Genomic DNA, 22,531 nt, shown 5'->3' on the forward strand with positions numbered 1-22,531 from the left:
TGCCATATAGTCAAAATTGGTATCTAATATTGTGCACACAAGATGATTAAGTCTTGCTTTGCATTGTACACTTTATTTTAAAATCTCATTTGACAAAATTCAGAAATATTGCTCCTTCTGATTATTTTGTGTTCATGTCATTTTCTGGCACAGCCATTTTTTCTCCTCTGAAATTCTGGGGGAGGGGGGCGGGAAAGAAATAAAAATCTAAACCAAATTAAACAAAAAAACTCACCACAACACCATGAAAAGAATTTGGCAGTGGCAGCATGAAGTTTCCAGAGCTAAATGTTAAAATTAGATAGATCTGACTAGACTGAAGTGGTCCAGAGCTTTTCAGAAGTCCTGAAAAGGCAAATTTCCTCTTGAGATACTGGTAGCCTCTCTCACACTGGTAGCCTCTCTCATTCAAACAGGTAGAGCTAGATTGAGTAACAACAAGTCTGAAAATCAGGTTTTGAAAACACAGCCACAACCCATTTACTATGTCTTCATTTTATCACCAAAAGCTATCTAGCCTAGAAATTGAAAAATCCCAAACACAATAGTCCTTCTTGCCTTGTCAAAAAGTATTTTAAGGAATTTATTTTCTTCAGATTTTGAAGACACTGTGAGAGTAGAAGGATTACATGGCTATATATTATACAATAAAGTAACTAACACTTTGGGTCAAAATTTATAACTATAAGGCATTTTTTAAAATATCTGCACTTAGGATAACTTAATTAAAGAAAGAACTGGATTAATAATATGTGACTTAAGCTATAAACATAGAGAAAAAATATGCAATGAAGAAAAGACGTTAGTGATGCTATGAGCGTGCCTCCCTAAGCTATCTTTGACCTGATCTGGTATGCGCATACAGAACAGCATTACATGAAGAAGGCTGCTCTGCTTCTGGGCTCATGCTCAGGCAGCGTGATGTATATCTTTACTCATGTAATGGAAAATCCACAGCATAGATTACTTGTAGATGATCAAAAGTACAAGAATAACATCACTATTTTATCTTTCTGCAAAGAGAATTATGCCAGAAAAATAATTTTATTCCACGCATGGGGAGTGGACTTAAAAGCTCAAGATGAAAGTACTCTGGAGCGAGTGTTCCCTTCTAGGTAAAATTTGTTTAAAACTCAATAGATCTGATTCTGTTCCCGGTTCTACCCATGGCTTCCTGAACGGCGTCCTAAAAGCACTTCAGCTATGAATAAAACAGAGATAATGAAAACTGCCTCTTTTCCAAGTGCTCTGCAGTTGGGAATTTGCTGAAAAGCACTACTCAGAAGGGTTATTGTCTGTAGTGTCTAGAAACTAACAGGCAAGTGTCCCTCCTCATCTTCCCTCTCTGTCACTGGTGTCACAATGCTTATTGCTCAGGTGTCAATATTGTCACAGAGTCAGATCACCCAGGATGTTAATTTGGTGTTTATGTTCTGTCCCTAAGGACAGCTTAAGTAACAGAGAGAGATTCTAACAGTCAAACTTTATTCTCTGTTAAAGTAGAGATGAAATAGTCGTTCATATGTCTTTTCTCCGTTTCTCTTCAAATAGTGAAGAAATTCATGCACTGTGCTGATTTTTTGACACGTTTTCGCCCTCTGAAGCCACAACAAAGCATTAAGAGACTAATTTCAACTAGTAAAACAAAGCATTTCCTAATAAAAAACATTAATAAAAACAAAGGTCTGAAACAGGAATTTTAAGGATCAGTCCATTTGTTCGACATTTTTTTGGCAGCTAACATACAGCTTACATAAATTTTGCCTATTTTTTTTTCATGAGAAGGGAAATCATCATAAACTCAAACATTAAGGAGATCATATGTCTAACGAAGCAGAAAATTTCAACATCTTTTTCCATGCATTTTGTCTGGGTGATGGATTACGTTACATTGCAAGATTCAGCTTCAAACATTAACTCACACAATTAGCCAGACATAATTAGACAGTCCAGTGAGAGAGTATTAGTTGTCATTCACCGAGCTTTTTCATCTTATGACCTGTACAGATTTCCAGAAGGTGAAGGCCAAAATGGACTACAGCATTTTTATTTGACTAGCATTTATGAATTCATGTATAATTATACAAATATTACCTTTAATTGAGATCTCATTAAAGGTCTCTCTGTCTCATATCAAAATGTCAATAACACTCCTAAGAAGGGAAATGTCATTTAACTAAGGCTCTGTTATTAATCTAATAACTTCAAAAATGATCACAGAAAATGATTTTTTTCTCATTAGACCCTCATTGTTTAGTTTTTTTTCCCTAAAAAAAATGCTGAATTTTCTTCAGAGATAAATTGCAACAAAAGCAGAAAATAGTGGAGATTTGAACTGACAGTTATCTTCCTGAGTGAAGAACTATTAAAGAACCCTCCTGCTACTGTGTTTCTTTTTGGCTTAATGCAGTATTTTTCCTAGACACTAGCAGGGCCTTTCCTCCTCTCAGCCTCGTAACATACTCAGCATAAAAGTGATAGAATGAAAGAAACGGGATCACCATAGCAAAGCTCTAATTGAAATCAAAAGAGGCAAAGAGAAACTCAGAGTCCAAAGGCAAATTATTTTTAATATTACCCAACTTCTACCTAGGCATCAATGCTTATGGATGGGTATATTCACTTTGCTGAAGATTCTTCAGCCACTGTTGTTTGGGAAGTAGGGATGCTTCCCTCTTTGTAACCTTAGCAGAAATGAATGTGTTTGGATATTTCAGGTAAGTGATATATCAGTCAGATATGTCAGGTGACAGACAACCTTTTCAAACAGGGAAACGTGTGAATGAACATCTGACATCATCCCTCTGACATGGAGATTGCCTAAGATGGAAGAATGGCAAAAGGAGTTCTCTTAGTCACTAACTATGGGACTTAACACATGCAAAGCAGTGGACCTTTTTCCTGATACTCTCTAAGGGGATCAAAATTTTGCAGCAATCTAGCCAAGCCCTATAAAGCTAAGAAATTACTTCCCAGGCTGTTTGTTTTACAAATTTTTTTCTCTTTGACCAAGATTGACAAGGCTGGATCTATATAATCTGTTGCATCTTGCTACTTGTAAGTATTAGTTGTTTAAAAGTCCATAGAATCCCAACTTGCACCTGCTTCTCCAGACAACACCAAGACTTCTGCTATTTATTTCCTTTAGCATTCTGCATGACCTGATTTGTCTGAGTGCCAAGGATACATCTAAGAAAGAAGTAATGCAATAACATGCTATACATATGGATTAATTACTTTTTTAATGTGAGACAAATGTGGCAAAGAATTTTTAGAGTAACAGCTCTAGACAGTAACTTGTAAACGGCTAATATGATCAGCTCTGAAGTGACTGGTGCCAATTTTCACGTTTAGTTACTAATATATAAAGTATAACATCATGACTTATAGAGTACAGGGAAAATGAAAACATGAAAAGCCAGAGCAGGAAAGTAAGGAGAGTGTATGCGAAGGCCCTAGACAATCCAGCAGCCGAGGAGCTCTTCCTTCATCATTGTAGGGATGAGAAAGGCTGCATGGACAGTCTTTCCACTGTGGCAGTACTGCATGCAATGCTAAGGACAGCCCTCTAGGCAGGAACCCCATTACCAAGATGGCACCACAGCCTGCCATGGAAAAGAGTGCCCTGTCTAGATTACACAGTTATTGAAGAGTGCATATGTGGCTTAGCGGTGCTAAACTAAGGTGGCAGGTACAAGTCGGTGCATACTCTATCATAGTGCACTGTGTAATAATATGTGTCAATGTGCTTGCATGTTTCTTGATGGGAGCATCCTCTATGGTGAGACTGCCTAGCAGGATGTACTGGAAAGCACTGATTAAAATGTGTGGTCCTATGACTTTCACTCTGGTGTGTTATGTCAGCCCATTCAGCCTTGGTGACACCACCAGTAGTCCTACAAAATAACAGCATAAAGGCAATAATGTTGACCCATTCTTTGGCATGCTATAAGCCTAAGTACTGTTGGGATTGTCACAGAAACAAAGAATATGCTATGTTTTACCCTCAGAACTCTAGTTTAAATGAAGAAACTGTAAAATCACAAATAGTGAATAGAGAGTTCCTTGGCTATGTGTCTGTAGAGACTCTTTAGTACAAATTGTTCCAGTAAGGACATGGAATAACTTATGTTCAGTAATTTGCCTCTAGTTCCACCTGGTTCGGATGGTAACATAAGATGAAGTGTTTCTTGGCTAAATCCACCCACTTTCAGTTTAGTTAAATCATGTTCCTTTTGGTATTTTGCCATAAAAATGTAGAAAACATGCAGATCTGGAGATATAAAGAATATTTTTGTACCACTGGAATCTCAATTAAGCTATCGACTCTCTCGACATGTAAATAAAGCTAAATGGCAGACAATTCTAGGTTTTATGAGATTTTTATGTATTCCCCCCATAATGTTTCCCCCCTGTATAAAATACACCATAAAATCAATAATGCACACTATTTAAATGGCTGATATACCACTGTTATTTTTATACATTTCTGCGACATGAACTCTCCTCAGAGATATACAAGTCTCTCAAAACTAAAAACTTCTTCCTAAACAGTGTTTGCTCAATTTTTTTAAAGAATAATCTCTCTGCTATCTGGGCTCAAGATTGAGGACAGACATGTACGGTACTTACGATTGCATGGCCAACGCTGAAATAAAAATTCCCTGTCCCTATTTAACATACAATTCACACATCAGATTTCTCTTTTAAATCTGCAGAGGTGTCCACTTGAAATCTCATAACTTCATGCTTATTATTTTCCTTCTTTAGCTTTGTGTCTGTAGCCAGAATGCCTTTCTTTTTTTTTTTTTGATTTATCTTTCTCCCTCACAGCTTTGAGAACACAACAGTTATGACTACATAACACATGCTAAAATAGCATCATACTGTATTCATCATGCACCCAAAGGATCAATAACTCAGATGAATTTTCTAGTTTTAACAGTAATTTTGAATGTAGTCAACAGGTGGACTGTTCTTCTAAACTAAGCCAATCAGAATCAGAAGGTAGAGGAAAAAAATCTCCAATGGCTATCACACTGCTCATTTTCTAACCAACAAGTAATTCTAAGCAATTAAATTAAGAATTTGTTTCTAAAGGTATATAATTAAATACCTATAAATTTAATTTGATAAAAAATGCATATAAAATGGATCTCCCTCTTTGTTACCTGTAATAGATTGGTTTTTACACTGTGTTCTCAGAAATAACTGTACTTCATGTCCGCAATGGGCACTTGAGTCAGCATGATCATGATTTCTTTGGTCACTCTCAGCTACAAACAGGCAGTCTGAAAAGACTCAGTAGGGTTCTGGTAGACCTGTGAAAGTAAAGTTCTGAGACAGGATCTTTAATGGCATGGGAAAAAGGTAAATGATGTTGTCAGGGAGAAGTTGGTAAAGTGACTCATTTACATAAACTTGTTTAAACTTATCAGGATTAACTCTTACATGAAAACAGAATTATTACAATTTAAATCTGAGCTACTTTTTACACAGTTTTATATCTGTACACAGAGATACATGTTTTGTAGCTTAGTCAAGTTAAGGCATCAGTGTACACACAGCCCATCTTACATTCTGTACAAAGTACTCCTTTTCCAGATGCAATTTACCTCCATTGCTAGCCTCACATGTCTTTGAAATCTTTGCCTTTTTCCTTCAAGTCAGTTTGTCAGTCCTCTAAACTTCTTCCTACTTTAAGCTCAGCTTGAGTTTTATGAGCAACCTTAAGGCTTACTCACCTTACTCTTGACTTCAGTATAAAGTATAGCTGGCTTCTACCTTTTCTCAATACATTCCTGTCATCACTAACAAGCAGAAGTACAAATCAAGATGAGGACTAAAACTTTAATTTCATTTGAATACAGACACTTCTCATTCTGTGTGAAAAAAATTCACATCATATTTTCCTGATATCCCTGACATTTAAGAACAACAGCATCAACAAGATGAACATACATCACAATTACATTACGATAATATGAATGAAATACTATAATGAACTCTTAATCATTACTTAGTATATTACAAATTTCATATGGAGAAAATAATAACTTACATATATAATGAATAATATTGTATTAGGACTAATATAGTTCTAAGTTAATTACACACTGTGTAGCTGATTTAGTTGCATTTACCTAAGGAGCTGTTCCAAGCTCATTGCAGATTAATTATGTCTTTAGGCATATACTCTCATTTATAACTGTCATTTGCGACAGTAGCTGTTGGCTAGGCTGCTTTGTAGACCCTTCCTTTACAAAAAAAATGTGCACTCCCTCGGCCCAAATAACAAAACAAACAATATCTTCCAAAAAAATCCATGAAAATACAGTACTCAAAATCTCTACTAGCTAAGGTAAGCTAAGACAAAACACTAGGGGACTGCAGGTTTCATTTTAGTGCACTTCTGCCCACAAAATACCCTCTGTAGTATCTGCTTAATGAAGTTATAATGCCTCATTGCATTTTATTTAATATAAATAGCTTTCTCAGTCATGAAACTTAACATATGTCTTCTCAATTCTATAAATTCTATAATTCTATTCTATTTTCCAGATCCCTTACAAATTAAAGAGAAGGATTTAAGTAACTATCAAAGACTCTCCCAATGACGATTCTCAAAATTTTCACTTACTACAGGAAACAAATCACTTTCTACCCTTTGATTTCACACCAGAAGAATAATTTTAATTGACAGGAATAGGTAATAAGTGTCAGCAAGTGTATGAGCCGCTTACAAATCTAAAAAAAAGGGAGCCTTTCTTTGTTCAAGGTATTCAGCATTGTTCTAATCTCACCATGAAAAGCTAAATGGAAGAGTCTCAAATACCTAAAATGCCAGAGAAAAAAAAAAATCTAGATGGAAAAAGAGGAGGGGAAGAAGGAAGTTCAAAGTTAGACACCCTATACTCCTATATGACTTTTCCAGGTTTATTGCAAAACTTTTGGAGCAGCAATGAAATTTTAAAGCAAATCTCTTAATGATTCCCACTTCCCGTGATTCTGTTTGAAGTGAAGACTGGTGCATCTCAGCCTGATACCTTTGAAAGGAAACACATTCAGTGTGGCTCGTGTGCTTCTCCCATAATACAAAGGTACACAGGCCAAAACAATGACCGATCTTTTAGGTCACTTTAGGACAAACATGTGTCAGGAGAGTTCATCACAGGGGAACAGACTACATCCAGTTTGAATTAAGACTCCCAAACTGCACATTTTGTAGACAGAAGGGACTCAGCATCAATTGCTACACTCCTACTGAGCCAAATTACTTGCTAATATAAATATAGCCCACAGAACTGTATTTTCAGTGAACTTGACAAAAACCTACAGTGAATTCAGCACAGTCCTCAGTATTCTTGTTGTGCTATAAGGGAAATTACACACACAATTCTCAATCTATCTATATGATATACATACACATTTTCAGGAAGTTCTAGCACAGATTGGCATATATTAACATTTTAGCATTACAATTAAAATAAATAAATAACCAATCAAAACCTAGGAATAATCTAAATTATTTTAATTTCTTTATACTTACATAAAACACAAGAAACACTACCTCAGGAAACTAATTTTTCATAGTAGTAAGATTCATTAAGTAGAGTGAACTATGAATCTTCAGCTCTCTGCATGAATGTAGCTTACATGCTGCATGCAGTACAGTGCAGCTCTCTTGCTAGGGTACCCTGATACACCCTAGGAATGGTAGAAGGTTATGATGGTCGAAGGTATCTATTTGAAGGTGTCCCTGCTCCTTGCAGGGGAGTCAGACTAGATGACCTTTAAAGATCCCTTCCAACCCAAACTATTCTATGATTCTAGGCAAGAGGGACTTACAAGGTAAACTAAATCCACAGCAGTAGAAGGAAAGAACTAGCAGGAAACATGACCAGCTGTGTTGCAATACAGATATTACCGAATCAAAGGCTCAGTATCTCTAGCTATGTAATTTACATTCCCCATGTCCAGGGAAACAACATCACACAGCAGCAATGGGAAACCTTCAGAGAGGCTCCTATTGGTCCCACTTTCCATGGTATGTGGTATGTGTTCATAGCTTTCTGCCACCTGCTACAAAAAAAAACCCTGCATCATCCCTATTTGCCATATATTATGCCCAAAATTTCTGCAGAAGAATTTCAATAGCAACAAAAATTGAAAAGAGTAAAGACGGTTCAAACATGTCAACAGCAAAAGCCTGTAAGAATAACTAATTTGTAAAGGATGAGCAATGTTTGGAGAGTAAACAAGATAACTATAGATTGAACTACCAATAATTTCTGAATAAGACAGTATTTCAAATCTGGGATTGAAGCTGTTCTGAACATGGTCCTTCTGAAAGAGTAGAATTATCTCCACAGATAGAGTAATCACTTCTACAGATCTGGTTACAAGAATGAGGCTATGATACACTCAATATCAATATGGATTTTTAAAAACTATATTAACTTTCATACATAGATGAATTCTTCATTCTCTTAACCCTTTGTGCAGAAAAAAAGTTATTTGGATTACAGAGAAATAATATTGGTTTTTTTTTGTGAAATGTTATTTCCCTCACTAGCACAGAAATAATGCTAGCATTTCATTAGTACATTCACAGTGATGAGTAGGATTCACAAAATCACTTAAGCATGTGCTTATATTCATATTAGTTCAGCAAACCAATAAACATGATTTTTAGTTATGTCTACCCATAAATCTCACTGAAATAATTAACTAGCTTACACCAAATGCCCAGAATTCAACACGTGCATTTGACCAGTCATATTAATGAAACTGCAGACAACAGTTAAAAAATTAACCAAGCATTTAACTTCTTTGTTGGATCAGGAAAGTTTAAACACATACTCAAATGTCACACTGAATTTGAGTTAAGATGTTGTGTCAGTTTTATTGTGAGGGGAGGCTACAGTGGCAGCTTCTGTAAGAAGCTGCTAGAAGTTTCCCCTTTGTCCGGTGAACTTGGCCAGGCCTAGGGTGGACCTGCTGCTGGCCAGAGCCAAACCAAATGGTGACAGAATGTTCCCTGATAATGCCTCTGCGACTTCAGCTTTAAGAAGGGAAAAAAATCAAAGAGATGATATGAAGAAGCTGAAGCAGGGGGAAAGAGGGCCTTGTGGCTCTCACCCTCTGGCGGCCTTCTGGGCCCAACTCGGCCCAGCCCAGCTGCAAGAAGTGGAGAGGAGATGAGATGTGAAGAGAACCTGAGAGGCATCTGCCCTTTGTGAAGAATTTCTTGTGAGAGGAACAGCTGCAGACAGCAAGGTCAGTGAAGAAGGAGGGGGAGGAGTAAAGCTGCTCCCAGCAAAGGTTCCCCCTGCCGCCCATGGTGCAGCCTGCAGTAAAGCAGGTTGTCCCCCTGCAGCCCATGGAGGCCCACGGAGGAGCAGAGATCCACCTGCAGCCCGTGGAGAACCCCACACCAGGGCAGGTGGAGGCCTGAGGGAGGCTGTGGCCCATAGAGGGCCTGTGCTGGGGCAGCCAGTGCCTAAGGGTCTGCATCCCGTGGAAAAGGACCCCACGCTGGAGCAGCTCATGAAGAAATATAGCCCATGGGAGGACTCCACGCTGAAGCAGGGAAGGAATGTGAGGAGTTCTTCCCCCAAGGAGGAAGGAGCAGCGTAAAGTGACATGTGATGAACTGACCATGACCCCCATTTCCCTCTTCTTCACCCTGCCGTTCAGGGTGGAGAAGAAGCTAGAGATAATTGAACATAAAGTTAAGCCCAGGAAGAGGGAGAGGCGGGGGGAAGTTGTTTTGTTCTCTTTCTCATTATTCTGCTTTGGTTTTAATAATAAACACATAGCTTTCCCCTAAATAAAAGACTACGGGATCACATTGTCAGTTAGAGTCAATTAAAGGACTCCATTATTCCACTCTTACTTAGACTCTGGTATATGACTAAAAATTCTCATAGCCAAAGTTTGTATTGATGCAAATGAAATACTCTTTCATGAGAAAAGCTAAAAATATGGCTTATACGTAAGATTTTTCTTACAGGTGTTGGGTTTTTTTTTTTTCAGTTTTGGAAAAAAAAAAGAGGAATGAAGGAGATGTAATGGAAGCAGAGGTTGATGACTTAGAGTATAGTGATGGGGAAGCAAGTTCAAATTTATGATTATGAGAATTAAGAAGTCATATTTTTCCCCACTGGCAGAATAAGAGGCTCTTACTGACTGGTTAAGGCTGAAGGATATTAAATCATGACCACGCAAATATCTATTTGATAGTGCATTTGGATAGTAACATATTAGGTGTCATAAAAGTACACTTGTCTTTGTCGTAGACCTTTACTACTTTCTGATAATAATTTTGCAGAGAACACATCCTGATTGTAGCATTACTTACTAGCACCACAGAAGTTTCCCCTCTACTTGGATAACTGTTTTTTAATTTTAAATCAGCATATAATACTGAGTTGTTTCTCAAAGAACTTACAGAACGTTTCCAGGCACATTCAGATATCTTTGTTGCCTTAACTAAATACACTTGCAAAAAATATTGTTGCTGTAGATCATCCAAGTGAGAATATCACCATATTGCAATGAAATCAGTTATCACATGTTGTAAAGACTGAATGAAAGACTGAGGTGTTCTACTTGCATAAGTTCTGTTTTGGCATTAAAATTCTGTAACTATTGATGTTAGAAAATAAGTCATTCATAGCAGTGGAAGTTTCTGAATTGCCATGTACAAGTTAATCAAATGGACAAAAGCAACAGATGGAACAAATCTGGATATCACAGTTTTCTTCCAGGTTACTGTCTTAATTATTGTCCTAGAACATTCCACTCCTTTTTTCTCTCCAATATGTTCTTGCCTATGTGTTTGCACATGTATTCAAAGATTTAGCTGAAGGGATGTTGGAAGATTCTTATTTAAATTCTGTCTCAGTAAGTAGACAGATAAGATGTTTTCCACATCTTAAGTATCTTGTGCAAATGAAATATGCTGAGTAAGATTAGGTATAGCTTTAAGCTTCCTAAGGAGCTTGATTCTGTTCACAATGACTCTTTAGGGTATGTATGCAGAAAAGCACCAATAGAAAAGATCCCAAGCAGGCTCAAACTTAAAGCATGCACTCAGCTGATCAGCCTAGACAAGGGAGAAGCAATTCTGGATCTGCAAAGAATGTAAGCCTCTAAAGGGCCTCTGCTTTTATCCCAAGAGACAGAACCCCTTGCAGTCCTTCTGGCCAGATCATTAGGCAATCCATCTAAGTGTGAACAGAAAGAATATGTATGTTCTTTACATATATAACAGCTACATAACTTGGTCAAAAACATGAGTTAGTTTAAAATTTGAATGAAATCTTGCCCAAGAGGAATAAAACTGAGATGGAAATCAGAGTTACCTAATCGCTCATTCATACAGAACCTTTCTAGTTAAACACAAGGATATACAATGATTGCTACTATAATCTTCACAGCTGCTATCTGTAAATACTAATCATTACTATAGCATTTGGTTTACTCTTACCCCTTCAGTACTGAACTGACACCACCGAGAACTGCTTTCATTTTAGAATGGTATCTTTACTGTCTTAACATAGAAAAGGTTGCACTGTGCCACAATCTAGCTAGTATAATTTGCCTTAAAATCTATCTTGGCAATATTTCTTTCGATACAAACTTGTACTAAAAGACAATGCAGATGTTTGCAAGTTCAGCTTATTATGCTCCAACACTCAAATACAGAGCTGCAAGGGGCTAAGTAGCATATGCTCTGTAATAACCTATGCAGTTACAGAACTTCAAATGATAGTTAAACAGTGTTCTTAATAGTTTATCTCCTATTAACATCAGATAAATTTATGATTTATTTAAAAGATTAAAAAATGAAAGAAAACAAAGGAAGAAAATGTTTATGGTAAAAGATTTTCAGTACTGATTCACGTCGACCTAATTTTGGCTCCATAAAGGCTAAACTCTAAACTAATTCAGTGGCAGACAGTAAATTCAAAATTATGCTTGATTCTGGAAAACCCACTTTAGGACTCTCATCTTAAGAGCAATGTAAATCTATTCATAATTTCTTTCAGCATTATTACCCAGAAAATGGAAAACAATACAAAGTGCTATGAGTAACTATAAAGGGAGTCAATGAGAGATAGATGAATTGTTTGATTTAAACATTTTTAGCCTTTTTGAGGTCAGTCATTATCTGAGAACAATGAATATTCTTTATTTAATATTTTCAATTTTTTTTTTGCACAACAAGTGTGAAAAAGCAGGGTCTAGCAAAGCTGGCTGCTGCAGAAAGATGCTTGGTACTCAGCTGACTACCTTTGTGCCTTTGGTTTGGCCTATAGCTGTTTGTTCCAGTCAATGACAAGCCTCTGAAGTACTCATCTATCTCTAGGAATAAGAATTGTTCATTGTGAGATATCAAAAAGCAATGAGACTTTCTTTTTTTAAAAAAAAAGACTCCATTATAATTTTTGCCTAATTTCTCTGGGGTTTTTTTTTTTTTGTTTGATTTTTTTTTTTTTTTTTTTAATCTTCAATGAATTTTTGGGAGTTACAGCACTGCTAGTACTCCCAGACATAAAACATTAGGACATTTTTGTTGATTTTTTAGGAACTTCTATTGACCAATCCAAGTGGAAGTGAGTTACAAAAAAAGGGATTTTAAAAAGAGTATGAGTGAATTTCCTATCCTTTATAATCATATCAGTGAATGGACTTAGCCTAGCTCATATGATTTCTGAGCTTTTAATGAACTAATACAAACCCTAAAACTCCACAGTGATTTTGCCTACACAACTCTGCCTGCATCCTGCATGGCTATGGCTTGTTCCTAGAACTCCTGTGGTTCTCCTAAGTATTAGAAGAAAGCCCAGGTAGAAAGAAACACTAAGTCATTTCTCCTGAATATCCACCTTGAAGAAAAAGCACAGCAAGTCTAAGTAGCTCTCTCTCTCTCTCATTTTTCCTAACCCTAAGTAAGATATATAAGATGACTTCTACCTCCTTCTATGTGCTCTTTTCAACAAAGCATTTAGGGAAAGTTGAGGTTTCTAATGTTTCACTACAATTGAACATTTAATGAGGCATTCTTTGAGACAGCTTTTATAGACATACCCATTTTGAGAATCATTTGAGAAAGACTAAAAACAAGCATTGCATCTTTCCTACATATTTAACATTCTTTAATAATTTCCCCATAAAAGATGCATAGCCTTGACAGTCACTCCATTTTAATTGATTATTATCTAACTAAAATTGCTTAACAACTAATCCACTTTTTGCTAGGCTTAAAAGGATTGTTACTTCACATCTTAGCATTATGTAAAATTTTTGACCATGCTGTTATGTGGTTTGATGATGATGCAGATGCAAGTCCTTCTCAAAGTAACAAAGACTGTTCTGATGTTGGTTTTTTTGTCATTTCTTGGTTTTATGTGAGAGTTTGCCTGATTGTCTGTTGGTCATTCCTCTTCCCCATCCTACTGCTTAGGTCTCACTCAGCAAATCAGTATTTCACCATCTTCCATGCTTATCTGTTTTCTATGTAATCAAATTCAGTACATTTATTGTGAATTTCATGGAATATATGCCCATTCACTGGTACATTTTGTAAGTAACAACATAGCATATTTAAGATCTTACATTAGACTTGTGAGTAATTGTTTGCAAAAATGAAGTGTAGTTTTGGGGGTATCTATATCCACTTTTTTCCTCTTATTTTTGCCACTTAGAGTAATGCTAACATGTAGTCATCAGTATATGGGGTTTTAGTTTGAGCTTTTTTTGCTTGGTTGGTTATTTTTTGAGGGTTTTGTTGTTGGTTTTTAAGTTCAAGCATTGAACTGAAGAGTCAATACTGAATTTTGCAAAAATACTTCTCTATGCTAGAAGCAGCATGCTATACAATTGATCAGTGATTTTATTTTTTTTTTAAATACAGGCCTAGGATATAGACATGGAAAAAAAATACAAGCTGTGCATGAGTATTACAGTACACAAGTTTATCTGAAATAACTGTCTATATATACATGTTGGCCCACCATTAACAGTAAGCAGCTGAGTATTTGAAGAAAGTAGCATAAGTTATGTTGTTTTATCCATGGGGAAAAGGCCAACCATGACAAACACTAAGCATAAGCTGACACACTTTGCTGTACACACACTCCCTCTAATAGTTTATAACCACAACAAGTTAGCTAAATTCCATTACTGCAGTAAGTGCAGAAATGGATTGCAAGCCCACTGTCTAGAATGCAGTCGGTGATAACACACCAATACTAACATTATTGAACTCTGTCTTTGATGATCTCTGTGATAATATCAACCTAGGGCATGAATGTATGACTATTAAAGCAGGTTGTGTAGATTACAGGGAAAATAACTTTTTATTTTCTCCAAAATATGTCAGCAATTGTACTTGCCACAGTCTGACAGTTGGCCTGATATTTCCTGTCTCTATCATGCCTGCTTGTCTGTCCTCTAAAATTATCAGTTATGTTTGTCCTGCTCACCGAAACTGTGACTTTCCAAGACAAGCTTCCATTTTCAAATGGCCCTAACTGTATTCCTCAGGAGGGACTTTTAAATTTTGGTTTGGTTTTATTTGTTTTTTTTTTTAGGGAGAGTGGGGTGTTTTTTTCAGAGCAAATATGACTTGACTGCTTTACCGCACATTTTTCTTGGATATTTAGCTCGTTTCAGTGACTCTAGTATTACTGGGAAGCAGATGGATCTTCTCTCCTGGTATCTTGCCATCCTGACAGAATGATGGATGTAAGCACTTGAAAAATCTTTATCTTATTCTACACTGCTTGTAGATGTATTCTAGCTCCTGCTTTGAAACTGACACACAGCTTGGCTTATGCTTTGTATAGTTCTTCCATGCTTTGTGCTTTCATCAGGTTGAACATTGCACACATTCATTCAGCTACTACATCTAATTTGTTTCTTACTTTCCCCCCTGTACTTATACATAGTATAGTACATATACTTATGTACCTATCAAAGCTCTGAGACTGCTGTAGAAAAAAAAATATCCCTTTGGCTTGAACATACTAATCAAATTTTTTTCACATACACACGTTACTGCCAAACATTGCTTTTCAACTTAGTGCATCATTTTCCTTCCAATGGGTAAAGTACCTTCTGATTGCTGCCTAAGATTAAACAAACTAGATTTGTAGATGAGAAGAGAGCAGTGGATGTCATGCTCAACTTCAGTGAGGTTTTGAACACTGTCTACCCTAGCATTCTTGTATCCAAGTTGGAATACTATGGTCTTGGTTGGTGGAAAATAGGTTAAAAAAAAAAAAAACAAACCTGCCTCAGGCTAGAAGAGAAGGCTTCTGGGAGATCTAATAGCAGTCTGCAAATACCTGTGAGGAGGTTATCAAGATGACAAAGCTAGGCTCTTCACAGTGGCACCTAATGGGAGGACGGGAGACAAAGAACCTAAGTTGAAACAAGAGAGATTCAGACTGAATATAAGGAAAAAGATCTTCACCATAAGGACAATCAAGCATCAGAACAAGTTGCTCAGAGAGCTTGTGCCATCTCCATCCTTGGAGGTTTTAAAGACCCAGCTGGTTAAAGCCCTGAGCAATGTGAACTGCTCTCATAGCTGACCCTGCTTAGAATAGGAGATTGGACTAACGATTTCCTGCGATCCTCTCCAACCTAAATTATGGTCCTAAGGCAGTAAGAGCCCCATGTCAAGCACAAATTTATTGAGTTTTACTCCCCTGGCCTTTCTAAGTATACACGGAGATTGTTTGTTGTCAAATAAAATTTTTTACATACTGTTACAAGATTCATACAGGTTCTATTCATATCGGATTAGAAACTGTGCTTATTATTTGGCATTAATCTATGAGGGAATGTGCAATATGTTGTAGGTAACCATTAGTTTTCACAGTGCCTTGGAGAAACAGCAAAAATAAAAAGAGGGTGTAATTCAATTAAGTGTAAGTTATGTATTCATTTAATTAAGCGTAAGTTCAGTTTCTGCTTGTAGGCATGAAGAATCACCTATGAAAAACTCAAATAAGATATGAAGTAGTGGTTCTTCAGAATAGTATCTGAAATTAATAGTGAATCACAAGTCAAATATGAATAAATTCATGCTAATATGAAGAAGGCTAATTTTTCTTAATAAAGATATCCTCTGCAAGACATTAATTAGTTCCTCTTTTCCACTCAGTGCTGATAAGACACCAAACATAGCATTGTGTCTATTTGAAAGCACTGTGTTTCCAGAGAGATATGGACCAAATGGAGTAAGTAGACTGAATTCTCATGTTTTATCTGAACACACATAAAAGCGACACACATGATCTGATATCTAGAAAACATTTTCTGTGAGGAAAAGTTGAAGAAACTGGAGATAGAAAGGCTATAGAACACAAGACTAAGGGATGATCTAATAGACATTCTAGTAGGTAATAAGTAGTTTGACAGAGGAATGGAATACTTTGTATTCCTTCTCCACTCTGTACAGACCAAAATCACCTGGGCCTAGACTACACTAAGACTACTCAGGTTAGATATAACAAAGAAATTTCAGAGTAAGGACAAAGTAATACAGTAGGTCATCTCAGGCAAATAAAGAAATTTCCTTTATTAAGAATTTCTGAAGACATATTAGATAAACATCTGTCAGGAATTAAGCAAGTGCCACTGACACTACCTTAGAGAGAGGAATGGATAGATGACTCAATGATTTTCTATGGTTCTATGAATAACATTGTAATATAATATTGTAGGCAACACTAGTATTTATTTGCTATAGGCTTGACTCCAGTTATGTTCTTGGGTTTCAGCAGTTATGGACTGGTGTGTAACACGGCGGTAGACTGTTGCTTTCCAATTTAGTTCTTGTCAAAGTTTCTATTAGGCTTGCTTTTTGAAATCAGGTTTACTTCAGTTGCAGCCAAGTTTGACTATTTTTGTCTATTTACATAGACAAACATTTTGCCTGGCTTTTCAAGAGTTATTACTAATGCTATCTAATATGTGAATTAGACAATTTTAGCAAGTCTAAAATACCATTTCTGATTTTCTACATTTTCTTTGTCTTATTCACACACACACACAAAAAATTAAGAAGCAAGCATTTTATTTATTTCTATGTATGACACCCTTGGCAGACCTTACTCCTTCAAAAATGTGTTTCCACAATTTTAGAAGCTTTTCTCAATGCAACATATTGTATTGTCCATTCCTATTATAATTTTCTGGTGCTCATATTTCTATTATGTGAAGAATCATACATTTAGTTTTATTAAATTCATGAATTTAAAGTTTTTCACTGAAAACTGAGTCTTCTGGTTGTCCATGCAGCATGATGTAGATTGGAGCCTGCTACTTTTCTGCAGTATTCTACAATTTACATTGTTCTTAATAGTATTATGATCTTGCCATCGTGTAATTTCAGTTCAACTTTTTTTCTTGAATGTAATTCTGTTTTTTTTTTTTTCCCTTGAAAAACGCTAAAGGATTCTTTGAAACCTAGGACATTCATATTTGTCTCAATATCTACTTAGCATTCAATTTCCTCTTTCTGTGCTGTGTCTTTACGTGTGGTGGTACTCTACACTTTAGAAACCACTTAAATTGCACTGTATTAATATATAGGTGTAAAATCTCATCTCTCTTCCCTCTCACTTCTTGCTTCCTTCTTTAGCATAACACATTTATTTTCTTTATTCATCTGTGAGCTTTAGCATCAATATTCCCTTTTGACAAAGTCACTGAATATGTCCCCCTGCACTGGACGTTTTCTGTTATGATGGTATTTTTTTCCTATAATCAAAGATTTTCCTTTTCACTTTCTGTCCTGTTTATGAACTTAATTTTGCACTACTTTTGGTGTACATACTTTGCATTTATGTACATTTATATAATAATTCCTATCATTTCTTTTCCATCTTGTTGTTCTCTCTACTTGCTTTGAATGACAGAGGCTAAAATTCAAACAAGCAAGAAAAAGCTTCAATAGCATTTCTTATTACCTAAATATCTTAACCTTCTGGAGAACTGATTAATTGTTTTTTCAGCATTTAGGACTACATAGAACAGGGAGCCAAGGAATGTTTTTAAGGAACAGACTGTCTCTGCATGCTGCTGATAGGTACTGTATCAAAATTATAGAATTGCAATTAATATGTAAAAATTTCATCAACCACTTAAAGCTGGGGCAGAACCTTGTTAAAATTGAAGCACGGTGATCAAATAAACTACATACACATCCTTAATTCCCTTGGATTTACAATGTTGTATGTTGTACTTTCCATTGAAAGATTTTTTTCTGTGGCATTTTGAAATACTGGATTGCAGAAGTAGAGACCCTGTAAAAGTATTTTGTTGTTTTTTTTTTTTTAATATAATATACAGGTCCATGTAACGAATGTGGAACAAGTTGATTTCAGAACAACCAGTGCTAGCTGTTGGAGGGTATGTTCCCAAGTTAATTAGACTTCATATGTGTCCAAGTTTAAAATATTATTAATGAACTGTTCAATCTGTGAAATTTGGACCTCATCACAGTCTCCCTTCTGCTTGTGTTTGAAAGCATATGTAAAGCAAAAGGCTGAAGAGTCAGACTGGACATTCCCAATTCCCCTCATACATATGCAGTGTGGATGGGAGACATAACAGGAAACCATAGAGAAGCCCAAGCCAGAGATACAGTTCCTATGACACGAAGAGCTTCTTAAACCCCTTCTCCTCATAATTCATTATAACTGTGAATATCCCCATAAGAGAGAACTAAGAGATTATTTGTAGGATCTTTTTATACTATTATTTTATTTTATATTTAAAACTGCCCTGAAGAAATAAAGAATGTCACTGTTCTTTTAAGCAGTTCTGATTATGTGAATACTAATGGAAAAGGTTACGTAGAGTTCTTATTAAGTGACTAGTTTTCCTTTATATTTTTATAGGACCTTCATAATGATAATATAAATTTAGTGCTATGGCTGCTCATAAACCATTAGGAACAACACAAATATCTTCTTTATGGATGGGAAGGTAGAAGGTCCTGAAAAATAATTCTAGTTTGAATGTGTGGAAGTAAATTTATGTAAATTGCTGTCAGTCATCTACGTATTCATTTCACTAGCAAAATAACATTATAAATTATCTGTAACCAACAATTCTTCACTTGAAGACATGCAATGCAAATGTTTATTCAAAATAGAAAAAGAAAATCACTTAAGGATGAGCATAAGTCTTACCACGCCAATAGAAAAGTAGTTATTGATGATGTTGTAAGGCACTGGGTCTCCTTTCTCATCTTTATCATTGGGTATTACTTCGAATTTCCACCTGTCCAGCAAAATCTCTGAGCTGTTCTCAATGTCTTTCAAGATCTTCATCAAATTCTCACCTTCATAACCTAGCAAAACATGAAAATTATTATTTCATCAAGCATAATAAAGTTTCATTCCATTTTCTTTCTCTTTCTAGATGACTGGTTGGACAGGGCTCTGAGCAACCTGATCTAATTTAAGATGTCCCTGCTCCTTGTAGGAGAGGTTGGATTAGGTAACCTTTGAACGTCCCTTCCAACCCAAACTATTGTATGAGTCTATGACTGAAAAAATGAAAACTGTGCACATAAGACCTAAAAAGCAGGATCGTGTTTGACATATTGACAATTTTCCAGCACCTGTCATGAAAAGGAGTACAAATACAGAGCTGATTTCTGCACTCAGCTAAATGAATGTAAACGTAGATTAATTCTACAGATTTCACTGGGCATCAGATTTATACTGGAGAAAATAACTTGATCTTCAAAACTTGCCAAGCCCTTGAATATTCCAAATAATTATAGCAGTTATCCTAAAAACTACGGTTATACTTTTCAAGATGTTCTTGATATGAAATTAATTTAATGTTTAAATTCCTTTGATTTCAAAATTTATGGAAAAAAAAGGCATACAGTAGATTTGTCTGCTTAAAGTCTGACAAGAGATTGAAAGGTTAAAAGCTGTCTACTATTTTCTGTCAATTGTTTCAAAGTGGTTTAGCATAACAAACCCCAGATTTGAAACCCGTAACTGACGACTTATCAGAACTAACATTTTTCCATCTTTCAACAGCTTATTTACGAGCCTCATTCTGCTCTGTAGGGAGATCTTACTCTTGCCAAGAAGCACTCTTTAGGTAATTCACTAGTAACAGTAGTTCACTACACTGTATACTAAACTCAGTAGAAAACTTATTTACACGCTCTTAAGTATACACAACATACAGTATGCATGTGTGCACGTATAAAAAGTGTGAGGATTTTACTAAGTGACATTATCAATTCTGCATATTATTCAGACCAAATAACTTGTAATAGATAAATAAGAGCCGTGGATTCATTCCTTGTTCAAATGAGAAATAAATTTTCATATTCAAAGCAATATATGCTTCCTAGGCCATTAACAGTTTTGGTAAACAAAACCATTCAAAGCCTCCCTACTCAAAACCCATTGCTGATGTATTTCTTTATGGTTGCATAGTACGTTTTTGTTAGTTACTGCCAACCACTGCATAACAGCAGCATGCACAATTCCATTTGTCTGCCTCACTCACCAAGAATTTAGTTTCTGGAAGCCCTGTCTCCCCTCCCATGTAGGGAAGTCCCAGAAAATCTGTGTTGTGGCATTTTCTACCACAAAGCAACTGGGCAAAGAATGATGAAAGCCAGAATATTTTCATACTGTCTTTTTCTACTTTAGTTCAGATGAAATCACTCAAACCAGAAAGTAAATAAATAGAAGTGAATGGAAGGACAGGTCTTGACTAACGTAATCAAATGCTCTGATAGCTGACCCTGCTTAGAAGAGGAGACTGGACTAGAGACTTCCTGCAACCCCTTCCAATCTAATTATTCTATGACTCTACTCTATGAACTGTTCAGAAAGTGAAGCAAGGCTGATTTGATTGGGTTTCGGATTGTTTTTTTGGGTTTTTTTTTTTGTTTTTTTTTTTTTTCCCCCCTAAGACTGTATGAATAAACAATCACCAGTCATGGCAGAGAAAATAAAGGAGGTCCTCAAATGGTTTGACAGAACATTATGGTTAAGGAAGAAGTTCTACAGCATGGAAACTACTGAGAATTCACTAAAGACTATCTAGTAACAAGGCAGACATTTAGAAAGGAAACCTGCTATATGATAAGACAGAAGAAGGAAGAGATACCTACAAAGGCTGAGAAGTTCCAAATAAACAGCCAAGTTCCAAATACACAACATCGTGACTGAAATGACCGAGACCTGAAACAGAACTGGCTGTAAGCTCATAAATTTACATGCTTTCACCAGAGACTGAGTCTTGCTTAAGACTTTCTTTGTGTCTCCTTCAAATATTCCTGTAATGCAAATCCTGAATGGAAATAAGTTATTGGAGGAGCTGAGAGTAAGGCTCCATACATCCAGCAAAGGATGCAAAGGGTATTAAAAGGTTGACTTTACATAATATTCTCCTTTCAGCATTCTTTGCCTTCTCATTTCCTGAAAAACAGCACCACAGCACTTATTGTCTGGAATCCTCTGTAGGAGAAGAAAAGGGGAGTGGATCAAAGGAACTAGTCTGAGGTTGAGACACATTTTTCATTTAATATTTATGAATATTAACAAAGATGAAACCACTGCAAACTCATTATTAGTTGTTCTCAGTAACCCTTTCAGAGTAGCCCCAATTAAAATCCATTTAAGAATATACCCTCTATAAGGTATTGATCAAAGAAATAACTGCAATACAGATGGTAAAAAGACAACCAAATATCTATACAGTACTCTCACTGTACCTTGGAGCCTTTTTGGTATCAGTAGAAGCTACAAACAAGGTATGAACAGTGATTACAACCTTTAGTATCTATAAAATCATTCATATAACACTTACAAACAGATAATTCCAAAAAGAAAAAAGGTGATAATGATTCCTTACATACATCATAAAAAAGAAATCCAAATGTTGAGAGTAGACTTTGATGAAAAAGTTAATTTTTTTTTTTCCTTTTAATTATATAATGCATTGTATTTTAATTTGTGTTTACCTCCTCCCCATCTCAGGCACCTTGCTAAATCATTACCAGTCCCAAGAGGCAGGATAGCTACTGGAGGATGCTTAATCAAGTTTGCTTTCTCTGTGAATAAAGAAGGAAAAACATAACTAAGGAACAAAACAATCTAATTGTATGCTACCGATACAATAACTGTGTTAGGTTTTCTTTCAGTGAAAGACAGTGATACATGTTTTGTCTATGAGATTACGCTGCCTGCTCAGCAACAAGCATTTCACCAAGCCACTCCATTACGTAGGCCCTTCTCTGTCAATATTCAATCCTTAATCCTAATTTACTCAGTTGTTATCACAAGGACTTTTGTGACCCATAGATGTGACAAACATTCATAAATAAGGATACTCAAGATCTTTCTGAGACTAAACATATTGTGATCTCTGTTTCAGCTCTGCCGTTCCCAGCTATGAGTACAAAAAGAGTAATAGTTAAGGGCATGAATAATGAGATGAATCTCGTAATTTTTCATCTGGG

The 22,531-nt window shown here is 36.0% G+C and overlaps 1 protein-coding gene across 5 annotated transcripts in view; it reads right to left on the bottom strand.

Annotated features, from left to right (window-relative positions):
* Positions 1–22,531, bottom strand: part of DGKB (diacylglycerol kinase beta) — a 359,718-nt gene that overhangs the window by 181,566 nt on the left and 155,621 nt on the right. For all 5 annotated transcript variants that reach the window (XM_086741529.1, XM_086741533.1, XM_086741530.1 and 2 more), the window contains 2 exons: positions 22,034–22,123; positions 19,221–19,381 (listed from right to left, as the gene is read on the bottom strand). In XM_086741529.1, the coding sequence (XP_086597655.1) occupies positions 19,221–19,381; positions 22,034–22,123 (251 nt within the window). The remainder of the gene's footprint in view (positions 1–19,220; positions 19,382–22,033; positions 22,124–22,531) is intronic.

Source organism: Chlamydotis macqueenii, chromosome 2, assembly GCF_036417535.1.
Source record: "Chlamydotis macqueenii isolate bChlMac1 chromosome 2, bChlMac1.mat, whole genome shotgun sequence".
Taxonomy (NCBI): Eukaryota; Metazoa; Chordata; class Aves; order Otidiformes; family Otididae; genus Chlamydotis; species Chlamydotis macqueenii.